This window comes from Sceloporus undulatus, chromosome 3 (assembly GCF_019175285.1).
Source record: "Sceloporus undulatus isolate JIND9_A2432 ecotype Alabama chromosome 3, SceUnd_v1.1, whole genome shotgun sequence".
Taxonomy (NCBI): Eukaryota; Metazoa; Chordata; class Lepidosauria; order Squamata; family Phrynosomatidae; genus Sceloporus; species Sceloporus undulatus.
In genome coordinates this window covers 88,345,818-88,359,907 of record NC_056524.1, presented here as the reverse complement: position 1 = coordinate 88,359,907, position 14,090 = coordinate 88,345,818, and the positions used below count along the sequence as shown (strand labels likewise).

Genomic DNA, 14,090 nt, shown 5'->3' with positions numbered 1-14,090 from the left:
GATAGATAGATAGATAGATAGATAGATAGATAGATAGATAGATAGATAGATAGATGACTCTTGGAATTAAAAAGTGTGTGTGTGTGTGTGTGTGTGTCTTGGAATTAAAAATCCCTCTTGGAAGTGAGAATGAAATGTGTGGGTGCAGCCTGGGTTCTTAGCTCAGCTCAGAAGTTGGAATGCAGTGTCTCAAAGCATGAACAGGGTGTCTCTGAGCATGAACAGAGTGGCTGTCGCTCATTGCTTGAGCAGCTGCACTTTACTTTATTGAGCTGAATTTATCTGATGTAAACACCTCGAGAGGAAGGACTTAGTTTGCATCTGCAATGAAAAAATAAACCAGTTTGATGCAACTTTAACTGCCCTTGGCTCCATGTCGTGGAATGCTGGGATTTGTAGTTTGTTGCGGCACCTGACAGAGATGGCTAAACAGCTCCTCAAATCTACAAATCCCAAGATTCCATAGCACAGAGCCATAACGGAAGTTAAAGTGGTGCCATCATGAGATAAACGCTCGACCCTCTTTTTGTGTCGGGGGGGGGGGGGGGCCTTTCCCCCCCAAAAAAGGGGGCCTTTTTTCGGGGCCCCCCCCCCCCCCTTCCCAAAATCCTGGCTATGTCCCTGCATGGATGTGAGATCTGGACAGTGAAGAAAGCAGATGAGAAGAAATTCAACTCATTTGAAATATGGTGCTGGAGAAGAGTGCTGATGATACTGTCAACAGCCAAAAAGATAAACAAATGGATCCTTGAACAGCTCAAGTCTTAACTCTCCCTAGAAGCCAAGATGATCAAACAGAAGTGTTCATACTTTGGCGACATCATGAAAAAGCATGACTTACTAGAAAAGACAATGATCTCATCCACAGGGTCACCATGAGTCAGGGTTGACTTAAGAGCAATTAACAACAACAACTCAAACTATCACCCAAGAACTGTGATAGTTTGGAAATCCCTGGCCCAGAATCACTTGTTTGAGGGTACATGTTTTCTCTTTCATATTAGCATTAGGAGTGCCTGATTTCAGGGCCTGGCCTTGAGTTTCCAGTTTTCATGGGTCATCTCTAAATTCTATCTTAATTTCTAAACAGGAAAATATGGGGGGAGGAGTTGAATGACTAGCTGTGAACAACTGTGTTTGGTACTTAATTCACCATGCTTAATAATATTACCATGGGCTTTCCCTAGGTCTCAGGTTTTGGGCCTGTGATGATTCTGAACTGACAACCCTAATTAGCATGAATGGAACAAAATTCATTTGCTGTATAAACAGTTAACATGTCTATACCTGTGGGAAACTTGTATAGCCTTAAGGAAGTGACGTTGCCCTTACCTACATGGGTGTTTTACCCTGAGTCCCCCTGTGCTCGCTGCATCCTGCTTATACAACACAGGGCCCAAATCCCAAATTGAATCCAGCCTGTCTTTACAACACCTGATTTGGAGCTTCATCCCCCTAATCCACATCTTTAAAACTCGCTTTTTTCTGGGGGGTTTCTAGGGGAGGAGGTTAAGCGGTGGCAGCAGCTGCCTTTACATTCACAGTTCATCACTCAAAGTGCCCAGTGTCAACAGCATGGCTGGATACCTCGTTCTGACCTCAGCAGTTACACCAGGCAGCATACGGGGACCTCACTGGGTGAGGGAACAAAATAAGGAGCAAATTCTGGGGGAATTTGGGGCCAGAACACTCCAGGAGGAGCCTGATGTATTCTGGCAAGTGCAGATAAGTCCTGTCTCTCAGCCTAAATGTGAGATAGTAGTGGACAAACAAACAGGGCTGTTGTGATAGCAAGCCATGAATAAATGACACTTTTGTCAATTTTAAAGTGATGCATAATTTATCATGCATTTGTATCTGGAACATGTTTGAAGTGCAGCAGATGTTTGTAAAATTGAATAATAATAAGGGCCATAGCTCAGTGGGTCCTCAGTTCAATCCCTGGCATCTCCACGTAGGTCTGGGAAAGTTTCTTGTCTGAAACCATGGAAAGCCACTACAAGTCAGTGTAGACTAGCAATGTATTCAACCTGAAACCCTGCAGATGTGGTATACTATAATTTCCAACATATATAACCATTTGTCATAGGGAATGATGAGAAACATAGGAGGCCATGTTGGAGAAAGGTGGCATATTAAATAAATAAATAACACCAGATTTCAGGGGAGCAGTGGTGTAGACACTATAGAACAAAATGGAGCAACAGACTAGCTCAGCATAAAGCAGACTCCTATGAAGACTTGTTTAGGAACACGTTGTAATCCCACTGAATTAAGTGAGACTTCTTCTAAAGAAACATGCATAGCATTGGATTCTTTGCCAAGGCACTAGTGGCTGCAGAAGAGCAGAAAGTGATCTGAATACCATTTTGGACACATAAGAGGTGCTAGTGTTCATACAGCTGAGGCTCTCTTCATTGCAGCATCCACCACATCTGTACACGTTCACACAGGGAGGCTTGAAGAATGTATTGGTGGTTGCACCCAACTCTTTGGCCACTTCCACGCAGGTTTCCCGTGGAACACACTGAGTCTTTTGCCACTCCTCATCTATGACTGGAAAAACAAATCCATTCTCAGTGCACCAAGAATCACAACTGGAGGTCAGCTGTACTATACAGAACTATAATAGGTGAAACTTTGCTTTTCACAGGGAGCAAAAATTTAACAAGAGAAATATCTGTGGCATATGGTTGAAATATGTCTCTGGATGTAACTCCTCCCAACCCACCTTTTCAGTTTGGTAGCCCCTTCCTCGAATTTCCATGATGGTGGAGAGTGTGGAAAGTGAGGGAGCATCAGAAACATCAAGACATTTTTCTCAAATTTAACTGGATGCACTGCAACACATCCTCAAGGACCCTAAGGATGTTATATCTGCCATAAGTCACTAACTATTGTTAGTGGAGCCCTGGTAGCACAGTGATTAAATGCCGGTACTGCAGCCACATGGTTGTGAGTTCAGTCCCAAGGCTCCAAGGCCCATTCAGCCTTCCTTGCTTTCGTAGGTTGATAAAATGAGTACCCACCTTGTTGGGGGCAATTGGCTTACAGATTGCTTAGAGAGTGTTGAGTTCACTGATAAGTGGTATAGAAATGTAAATGTTACTGCTATTTTAACTCACTAACAGGAAGCCAACCATATCTTAAAGCAAGAAATGGTACCTGCAACATGGGAGTACATCTGCTCAGGGTTCCAGCTGGCCATACCTTCTTCTTACTGTTTATAAAGGTATAACTCCCACAATCCCCCAGCCAATATAGCCAGTATCAATGTACTGTATCTGTTTTACAAAAAAAGTTCCCAAGCCCTGTTTTCCCTTGAGGCCTCTGCTTCTCCCCCCCCCCCCCCCCACTCTCACCAATCAACAGTCTGCCAGCACCACTGACCCACAGAGGAAACTTCTTCTTACTGAATATTATACCCTTAGAGACTTGGTTTTTTGTACTTCCACAAACTTTGGAGTTTTACTAATTCTCACCAAGACTATCAATCTTGTTCTTAGGGAGAGGTGGCCAAGTGACTGTCTTTTAGAAAATGCCCCCCTCCCAGGGCAGGAGGGCAATCCTTCTACATTCCTCACCTCCGAATTATTTTAGTCCCAGGAGAGATCTTTTGAAAAATGAAAAACAAGAAGCCATACTTCCCCATCCCTGCTCTTATGTGTGGATTGTGCCTTTTGGACTATGTGAGGATCAGTGTTTACCATGCTCTCCATCACTTCACAGATGAAAACCAAGGAAATGTGTGGCCAAGCAACGTCAACGTGTGGTCAAGATAGCTAATGCAAAAGATGAGCAAGAATGCAGCTGTCATGTCACATCATTGGTCCACTGGGAATTGCTCCCCCCCCCCCCCCAAATTGTTGGGCTACAAGTCTCAGCATTCCTCACCATCGGCTAGTCTGGCTAGGACTGCAAAGAGCTGCAGACCCAATGTGCCTCGAAGGCTACACAATTTCCATCCCTAGTTCTTCCATACTTTGTGAGACTAGCCCTCCAGGCCTTTTCTGCTACCCATCAATGTCCAGGCTAATGTGGTGTTTTATATCAGGACACACGTAATTAAAAACAGGAATTCAAATGTTATTCATCTGCAGACTGTTTGTTTCTGAGGAGCTGGCAAGTTCTCTCTGTGTGTGTTTGTGCGTGTACATGTGCTGCTGTTGGTACATTCTTCAGATGGTGACTCCTGGATGTTTGGTTATTGTTTACATGCCTTCTTTCTTTGATGAGTGGGAAAATGTCTATTTTTTAAAAACAAAACCAAACTGTTGTGAACAGATAATCCAAAGAATTCTGTGGCAGATACTGGATACATTTCTGACATTAACCCTGTTTTTCTCCTTTGTTCAGATTATACTCTATACAAACTGTGACCACTCATATCACAAACTGTGTATGCCTACAGCAGGGCAGAAAATGAATGTGGATCAATTGGCAGGTCTCTGTGCAAGTTGCAGTTGATCAGGGTGAGTAAGTGTGGCAATTCCAGAAGCCATTTTTACGCCCTGGAATCCTTGAGGGGTTGCATGGACTACTGAAAAATAACATAGAAAATCCAAAGTGACTGGAAATTCACTTCTGGTTCTTAAAAAAACAAGTTTGTGTATGTGAGAGAGATTAAAATGTACATGGAGGTCTTGCAACCTATTCAAAACTAAATTGTTGCCCCTGGAGGCTTCTAAATACCTCTTTTCACCATCAATCCACCCTCTTTTTTTGGCCAGACAAAGTCAATCCATGGCTCTGAGGGTGCTGAGGGCATTTTTTTCAAGACTAGCATAGGATTGCCAGGACAAATAAAGGATAGGACTCCTGTTCCTTTAATAGTTGTGTAGGCTGCTTGCCACACTACAAAATTAATGCAGTTTGACACCACCTAAACTGTCATAGCTCCATCATATGGAATCTTGAGATTTGTAGTTTGTTGTAGCTCTCGGACAGAGAAGGCTAAATATCTCATAAAACTACAGATCCCATAATTTTGTGGCATTGGCCATGACAATTAAAGCTGTGTCAAACTGCATTAATTCTCCAGTGTAATTGCAGCTGTAGAATAGGGAATTTCCTCAGGTTTTGCTTGGGTGAAAAGCAATACCTGTTAAAATTTCCTCTTCTAACTTAATATTAAAGGGACAAGAGTCTTGTCCCTTATTGCATCTGGCAATCCTGAATATTGCTACCCAAAATCACAGAGTACAAGGACAGGTGAAATGAAGAAAGCCTTGGGATATAGTAAGCTGGGTTTTTTGTTTTTTGTTTTGTTTTGTTTTTAAAAATGGAAGGGCTGTGAGCTCTGTTGACTTTTGGTACTCAACAAAAAAATTTCTGTTAGATTCTTTATGTCTTCTGCACCAGGATCTGATTGGTGGCTCCACAGGTTCTAATAAAATGTCAAAGTCCATCCCACAAGTCTACCCAACCCTGTTTTAGAGGACGAGAAAAGATCAAGCTCATAAACATTGCACCTACTTTTGAGCATCTCGATATCATAGAAAGCCGCGGCAAATCTTGTGGAGCGGTGTGAGGCAGATCTAGAATCTAAGGCAGCCACACTCTTGAGTTTTAGTCGGCACTTCCACAGCTTCCAGTCCTCAGAATGGGTAATTCGAAGGAGCTCCTCTAAACTGGCAGCATTCCTGATCTGTTGCTCTGACCACTCCAAGGCAGAAAGTGCTGTTCTCTGCAAAGATGGAGGCAAACCACAAAAGATCGAACCAGAGCACCAATTCTTTGAGCAGCCAAATTCAGTTTGTGCTGACTAAGCCAATGGAATATAGATTTGTTGTTATGTGCCTTCAAGTTATATCTGATTTATGATGAATCTGTCATAGGAGCATTGTAGCAAGACTTGCTCAGAGGGAGTTTTCTTTTGCCTTCCTCGGAGGCTGAGAGAATATGACTTGCCCAAGGTCACCCACTAGGTGAGTTTCCAAGGTTAATTCTAAACCTTGGTCTCCAGAGTTACAGTATAACACTCAAACCACTACACCATGCTTGCTCAGGAATACAGATAGTCAATGAAATATAGAGATAGCTTACAGAGCTTTAAAATCAAAGCAACCACAAAAATTAGCCTCAGATAAAAGGAGATATTTTAAGACCAGATTTAGTAAAACAGTTGGAGGTCCAGGGATATTATCTCATGGATTACTAGCCTCTTTTGTTGGTCAGCAGCCAGCTGTGATGCAGGGATGTAAAGTTTTGTTCTCACAAGTAAAACCAAATAGTGTTACAATTTTTCTCCTTACTGAGAGAAAGTCATTTAAAAAAGCACAGTTTTCAAAAACTATTCTGGACTTACTATAAATACCCGCATTACTTACATGGAAAATTTATTTTCCACACAGAAAGGCCAAGGAAACTTGTTTTCTGCCAGAAACCAGTACTTGAGTCACCAGGACTGGATGGATTTTTTAAACCACTTCTCAACTATTTAAAATATTATTTCTATCAACTGTAATATAAAGGAGGAAGTAGGGTTTTTAAATGTGGAAAGGATTTAATGACATTTCAAAATGCTCATCATGAATTTAAATTGCTCTTTTACTGCCTGGGGTTCTATCCAAAGACTAGAACACAAACTTCTACGAACACCTCCTTGTAGAAGATGTAAAACAACCTAGACTTTCTGCTCCATACTACATACAGTTTTAAGCATTTGTAAGTCACATATTCATGTTGTTTTCAAACAGCAGAAATAAGACTTGAGCTTTGCACTGTAAACTGTTTTCTATAATAAAACACAAGGGACGTGACATTGTTTGCATTCTAGTTAGCCACAAGGTTTGTTACCTGAATGTGCTTTTTATACCTTTATGAATAAATGAGGTTCTTTGTAAGCAAAAGGTGCATAACTCTATATGATCTCTAGGTTTGACATATACAGGTTGTTCTGCATATTAATTGCAAAACCCTTTGGATTAAAATAAGCATAGCTGAAAAGTTCCTGGCTTTAAACGGCCTATAGTTCTCAAAAATAAATACTTGTAAATTGTAACAATTTTGTAGATTGTTTTGGTACTGCTAAAATATTGTACTAGAAAATATTGAGTAAATCAAATAATTGGACAAGTAATTTAGAAGTAAATTCCATTAAGTTCCTTTAAAGTTTAATGAACACAACTGAACGTGGTGGAATTTACTTCTGAGAAAAAAAATGAATAGATTGCAGTGTTGTTTCATCCCATTAAAATTTAATGGAATAACACAGTTCAATTAAATCTTAAGCACAATCAGGAAAGGAAAAAAAACTGCTCTACCAATAATACTCTTTAACAACAACAAGATTTACCAGACAAGGAAATACAAATTTTATAGGAAACAGATTAAAAACACATATGAATGTAGATAGGCTTAAAATAAAACACAATATACTGTAATAACACAGTGGCTTTAAAATGAGAGAACACACAAATCAGAAAGCTAGACAAGAATTTTGTTTATCAGTAAGAGGAAACTCCTGAGTCAAGTCAGGTACAATTGTGCAGTTAAGTACTACTTAGGCGCAGTACAGACCACCCGAAAACAGTGGTCTGCAGGTGCCCATTGTAACTCCGGAGGGACACTGCAGCCACTAGACTGCACGACGTCCCTCCAGAATAAAAAGAACCCGGGTTTTCTGGGGTCTTTTACTGGCGCCTGGGTTACGTTGCAAGTGTGCCAATGCGGACGCTATGTGTCTGTTATGTGAAAATGGTGGCAGCTGTTCAGATGGGATGCCACCATCAGGCCACCACCATTACATACATATATATATACCCCACTCTCTTCCATGCCAGCATTCTCTGAAGATGCCAGCCACAGATGCTGGCAAAACATCAGGAATAAATTCTTCTAGAATATGGCCACATAGCCCGAAAAACCCACAAAAAACTTCCAGATTTTGTTGGACTGCAGTTCCTAGGCATGGCTTATGCCATGGTGAGTGGACTTGGAGTAGGATCCTAACAATATCCAAAGAGCTGCAAGCACCTGTGCCCTCCATGCCATAGCTGGCGTGCTACCATTGAGTAAGCCCTGCCATATGAAGTAGCTTCACTATCCACACTACTTCAAGGAACCACAAGCAGTCTATGGGGTGTAAGCAGATCATCCTTCTGTATTGTTCTTAATGTGGTGTATATTAGACACATTCAAATATGCGCACAGGAATTTTCTCCTTCATTAAAATAACAGGGAAACTTGTATGTACAGAATATGCAATATAGTACATATGCAGCCTTCTGTTTGTGGCATCCACATACCTAAGTATCGCTTACTAAACAAATGGTGTGGTATTTTTTTTAAGGGGTGCAAGGGACATCCTCTAGGTCAGTGATTCCCAAACTGGGCAGGAGCACCCCCTTGGGGGCATGGGAAAGCTCCAGGGGGGCACTGAGGGGGAAAAGGGGCAGCAGGGGGCAGTGATGGAAAAAAAAGGAGGGTAGAGGGGAATTGTGGAGATCAGGGTTGCATGAAACTTTTTTTGTGAACCATTCTAGAACAGGACAGAGGGAGAACAAATGGAGAGTAGCTTGGGAAACTAGCTGCCCATCCATCTTTTCAAGCTGTGAGGCGGGAGACCTAGCATGGCTCCTCTGGCTTTGCCTTGCCTGGGAGCAGAGCAAACGGACCCTGTCCTTCCCCTTTCCTCACTCCCTCTCTGGGCACCAAAGTACTTGCCACAGAAACTGCTTGGCTTCCTTCTACAAGGAGCCCAAGGAAGAAAGCCTCCTTGAGTAAGAAAGATACATCTGGTTCTAAGGCAAAGGGGAATGGAGGAGGACAGGTATGCACAAGCTCTCCTCCTTTCCCCCTTGCCTTGGCTAGCTAGCATGGGGTAGACACTAGGGTTGTCACCCAAGACAAAAGGGGAGGTAGCCTGAAAATGTTTGACTATCACAGGTGCATCACTGTGGGCTTGTGGGAAGTGCTACCCACACCGGGTGGCATCTCAGAAGGGGGGTGACACCCACTCAGTCCCCCTTTCACCATTCTCCATGCGCCATCTACCCCGTGTGCCACTTCTTTCCCCGCCCCACTCCTTCTCCATGTGCACATGTGCTGTTTCACCCCATGGCACATATACCCCTCCATCTCCCCTGCATGCCACTTTGTCCTTTGCAGGCATGTGCTGCTCCAGTCCTCCCACCCACACACTGCCCCATTTTCTCTGTGTGGAGTCTACCCCACATGCCATCCCATCCTTTTCCTCATCAGGGAGAATTGCATGTGCGGTCCCCAGAAGCCCAGAAATTTCATCAGAAGTTCCGCCCCAGAGGCTGCGCCCCAGGAAGTCTCCCTCCTCCCCCCTCCCCGCACCAAGGATCAGCCGGTGCAGGATCACCACTGGGAAGCACTGCTCTAGGCATCCAAAGTATTCCCACCCCAGCTGTGAAAGTGAAGAAGGGGGAAAGAATTCATCAAAGGAAGATGCAGTTGGTCTGGCATCTAAGGGAAAGGAGGGTGTGCCCCACCTGTAAGTGCACCTTGTTTCTTTCCCCTCCAAAATGAGACCTGCTGCTCCTTCCTTATCTGAATTGCTTCCCCTCTCTGTCCCTTCACCTGTAAACAACAGAGACAACTCTGGGAGTTTGACAGCTGCTGGGGTGCGGTGGGGAGAAAAAGGAACTATGCTCTGCTTGCTCTGCTGAGGATCTTGGCCAAGACGTCTGATGCAGAATAGTGGCATGTGTATGCAAAACACCCACACATGCCCTAAAGTTGCTTCCAGATGATGCTTTCATCGTGTCACCACCCTGCCTCATTCACAAAAATTTGGCAAAGAAGGGGATCCTTGGAAACATGTCTTCCATTCATACACTCCCATATTTTCCCACTGCTTCTTCTGTCATTTCCACAGAAAATCCATTTAGGAGAAATAGAATTGATGTACAAAGTGTAGTTTGCCTTCTAACTGCTTAATGCTAGGAGCATGAAACACCCAAATACATGTGCAATGAGTATACCCTTCACATTGATCATATTTTTTGGTTCCTCTGCTGCCTAATGAGCGTATTGGATCATGAACTGTATTGTCCAATATATAAATTGCTTGTATCTATCTCCTGCTTAAATCTGACTTAATAAATAATAAAGAATATATATATCATAGAATCATAGAATCATAGAGTTGGAAGAGACCGCAAGGGCCATCCAGTCCAACCCCCTGCCATGCAGGAAATCCAGATCAAAGCATCCCCGACAGATGGCCATCCAGCCTCTGTTTGAAGAACTCTAAGGAAGGAGATTGCACTACACTTCGAGGGAGTTTGTTCCACTGTCGAACAGCCCTTACTGTCAGGAAGTTCCTCCTAATGTTGAGGTGGAATCTATTTTCCTGCAGCTTGCATCCATTGCTCCAGGTCCTAGTCTCTGGAGCAGCAGAAAACAAGCTTGCTCTCTCCTCAATATGACATCCCTTCAAATATTTAAACAGGGCTATCATATCACCTCTTAACTTTCTCTTCTCCAGGCTAAACATCCCCAGCTCCCTAAGTCGTTCCTCATAGGGCATGGTTTCCAGACCTTTCACCATTTTAGCCGCTCTCCTTTGGACACGCTCCAGTTTCTCAATGTCCTTTTTTAACTGTGGTGCCCAGAACTGGACACAATATTCCAGGTGGGGCCTGACCAAAGCAGAATACAGTGGCACTATTACTTCTCTTGATCTAGACACTATACTTCTATTGATGCAGCCTAAAATCGCATTGGCCTTGTTAGCTGCCACATCACACTGTTGACTCATGTTCAACTTGTGGTCTACTTGGACTCCTAGATCCCTTTCACACGTAGTTTCATTCAGCCAGGTGTCCTCCATCCTATATCTGTGCTTTTCGTTTTTCCACCCTAAGTGCAGTACCTTACATTTCTCTGTGTTGAATTTCATTTTGTTAGCTTTGGCCCAGTTTTCTAGTCTGTTCAGGTCATTTTGAATGTTGATCCTGTCCTCTGAAGTATTAGCTACTCCTCCTAATTTGGTGTCATCTGCAAATTTGATAAGTATTCCCCCAATTTTGTCCTCCAAGTCATTGATAAAGATGTTGAATAGAACTGGCCCAAGGACAGAGCCTTGTGGGACCCCACTGGTCACTTCTCTCCAGGATGAAAAGGAGCCATTCGGTCATCATGTTCGGTCGGTCAACCTGTTACGAATCCATGTAACAGTTGCCTTGTCTAGCCCACATTTTACAAGCTTGTTTGCAAGAATATCATGGGGAACTTTGTCAAAGGCCTTATTGAAATCAAGATATACTATATCCACAGCATTCCCTTCATCTAACAAGCTGGTAATTTTATCAAAGAAAGAGATAAGGTTTGTCTGGCATGACTTCTTTCTCTGAAACCCGTGTTAACTTTTTGTGATTATGGCATTGCTTTCTAGATGTTCACAGACACTTTCTTTAATGATCTGCTCCAGAATCTTTCCTGATATTGATGTCAGACTAACTGGACGATAATTGTTTGGATCCATGAGTAAAATTCCCTTAGCATACCTGGAAAAGCCCTGAACTTAAATAATCTTTCTGTAGAATCATGAAATACTGGCACACAGTTGCTACAAAACAACATTAACAGCTGGCCAATGCCCCTTTTATCCAAAGCTAATATTCTACAGCAATTTGATGTGTAAGTAATACCAAAAACAGATCTGTGGCTCTCATACAGCCACCACACCCAGACCAGCAAATAAAGCTCAAACTGTTGACTTTAATGCCAGGAAATGATGGCAAAGGGAGTCTTTTAGCAAATGATTTTAAGCAGCATTAGCCAAAAAGCTGAGCCACACAAGAAAATAAAATCCTTATGCTGTAGACTTTGGTAAGCTTTGCAGCATGGGGAATATTTCATTGAGGTGGGAGGCTGCTACTACCCCTACTCCACTCCCTCCACTGCAGTGAGGCTTTAAGGATTTGAAAGGACAGCAAGCTTTTTAAAGGCTCTCTTGCAATGCTGGCAGGGGGCATTTGAGAGGATTGCCATTTTATGTGGACTGCCCAAAACTGCAATCCCAATTTTAAAAAATTACAATACCAGATATATGCACACACCACATACCCTCCAGAATTTCACAGATGAAAACTGGGACACATGTGGCCAAGCGACATCAAGGTGTGGTCAAGATGGTAAAAGTTATTACTGTGGAAGAAAACAAGTGAGAGTCTGCAGTAATTTGCTTTTGCCAGAGCCTACTGGGAATGGCAAGATTCTCCCCCACCCCCACCCAGCTAGTTGAGTGCAAACTACTTTTGCCATTTGAACCCAGTTTTCAGCAGCTGGACTAAGACATTGTCAAAGCAGCAGAGTGAAAGAACAGAGGATTCACCAGGATTATCCCTGCCAAATCAGGACAGCTGAAGGATATGGGACAGTTGGAAGGTATGACCCCATATTTTTCAAAAGACTCCATTGGCAGCAACTGAAGCTTTTAAAGAGCCTGATTGCAATGTGGAAGGGGTGATATGTGAGTTTGCAAGTATGTGTGTGAGAGTAGGGTTGACAAATTTTGAGGCACTGCCTGGAGTCTTAGGGAACTGTTAGGCTTCTCCTGGATTTCAGGTCAACAGACAACCCATAGCTGCTGTGTCCCTGACTCTTAGTTGCTATATGCCTTTTCATTGATGGGGAAACTTGTCAATGACCTCCCAATCACACTAGTCCCCAGCTGTAAAACATTGTTTCTGGGGCTTTTGGAATTGACATATGGTGTCAGTGTCTCCTTCTCTCCCTCACCTGTTTGTTATTCTCAAGCAGCCTGATTTCGTTTTTTTCCTATTTCATCTCTTCTTTTTTAAAAAAAAATTACATCACAGTAGCAGAGAATCAGAATTGTGTGGAAAGTTAAAAGAAAAATAAATTAAAATTATATTTAAAAACTAGAGAGACAGGAAGAGAGTGTGTTGACAACAGCAGCTCCAGTCATGCGATTGCAAAGACATACCACCTGCTCTGAACCCAGTATATTTCCATTTTTTTTAAATGATGCAATTACTTTGAGAACATATGGTAATGCCCTTGGTCTAATGTGAAGTCGAAGTCCTTGGTCTACTTTCTCAGATGCTGACAAAGTAGACCAACTCTATGCAAGCTGATGTTACAACTTCCTTCACACATTAACACAGCTATGTCTCTGGATTTATTTAGGAGTTACTGCAAGAAATTCACATTGTCTGCAGCAATCTTTAATGTACACCCACATGTATGCTATTTTGTAATTATTACACAAAAGCTTATTCCTTGGAACTTCACAAAGATACACCCTCTGGCCTCAGGTTTTGGCTGAGGGAATGATATGGTGTCAACCTGGCACCCCTGTGAAGCAGAATGAATGGAGTCTGGGCCAGGGGAGTAGCTCCAGTGGGAAAAACCAATCAAGCAATCATTTTATTTATATCCCAACTATAAGAAGAGATACAAATAAAACCACATAAAGCTAAAACACACACAAGTTAAAATTAAAATAACATTACACTGCCCGGAAAAGTAAAACTAGATTAAAAAATAATTTTAAATAATAGGTTAAAAACCTAGTTTAAATTTCTTCCTTATCCAAATTACATTTTCCTTCACATAGATAGAAACCTCACTTGAACATTTAGAAATACAGTTGAGCCATACAAAGAAAAAAGACAAGCAAAGTTGCCATGAGAATATGAACATAGCAAATAAAAGAAGTGTCATTTTCAGTGTCATTTTCTACTATGGTAGAATCTTGGGGATTGAAGGAAAACTTTATGGGGAGCAGAATTCTTATTTAAGGACCAATGTACTCAATTTGCCACCACCACCACCCAGACCATCTCAGTTGCTGCCTTTCTTCTTTCCTGATTATTTGCTTCCTTTCCAATATAAATATTCTCAAATTACTTGTAGGAGAACAGGGAGCATTTAACTTGCTTCCCACTTGAATATGACATTCTACATGTGGTTTCTGAAGAGCTTAAAAAATGAGTCTGTGGCCCAGGCATTTCATGATGCCGCTGTGCCAAATATATTTTCTGGTTCCTAACCCTAAAACCAACAATAAGCATTTCATTATAGTAGCATCCAGAAAGAATACAGTTTTGGGTTTGGAGAAAATATAAATGACCTAGTTAAATGTTATA

At 42.2% G+C, this 14,090-nt stretch overlaps 1 protein-coding gene across 1 annotated transcript in view; it reads right to left on the bottom strand.

The window, feature by feature from the left end:
* The window catches only part of VEGFD (vascular endothelial growth factor D), a 39,688-nt gene that overhangs the window by 9,193 nt on the left and 16,405 nt on the right, over positions 1 to 14,090 (bottom strand). The window contains exons 2-3 of the mRNA XM_042456858.1: positions 5,476 to 5,686; positions 2,366 to 2,556 (exon numbers count right to left, since the gene is read on the bottom strand). Of these exons, the coding sequence (XP_042312792.1) occupies positions 2,366 to 2,556; positions 5,476 to 5,686 (402 nt within the window). The remainder of the gene's footprint in view (positions 1 to 2,365; positions 2,557 to 5,475; positions 5,687 to 14,090) is intronic.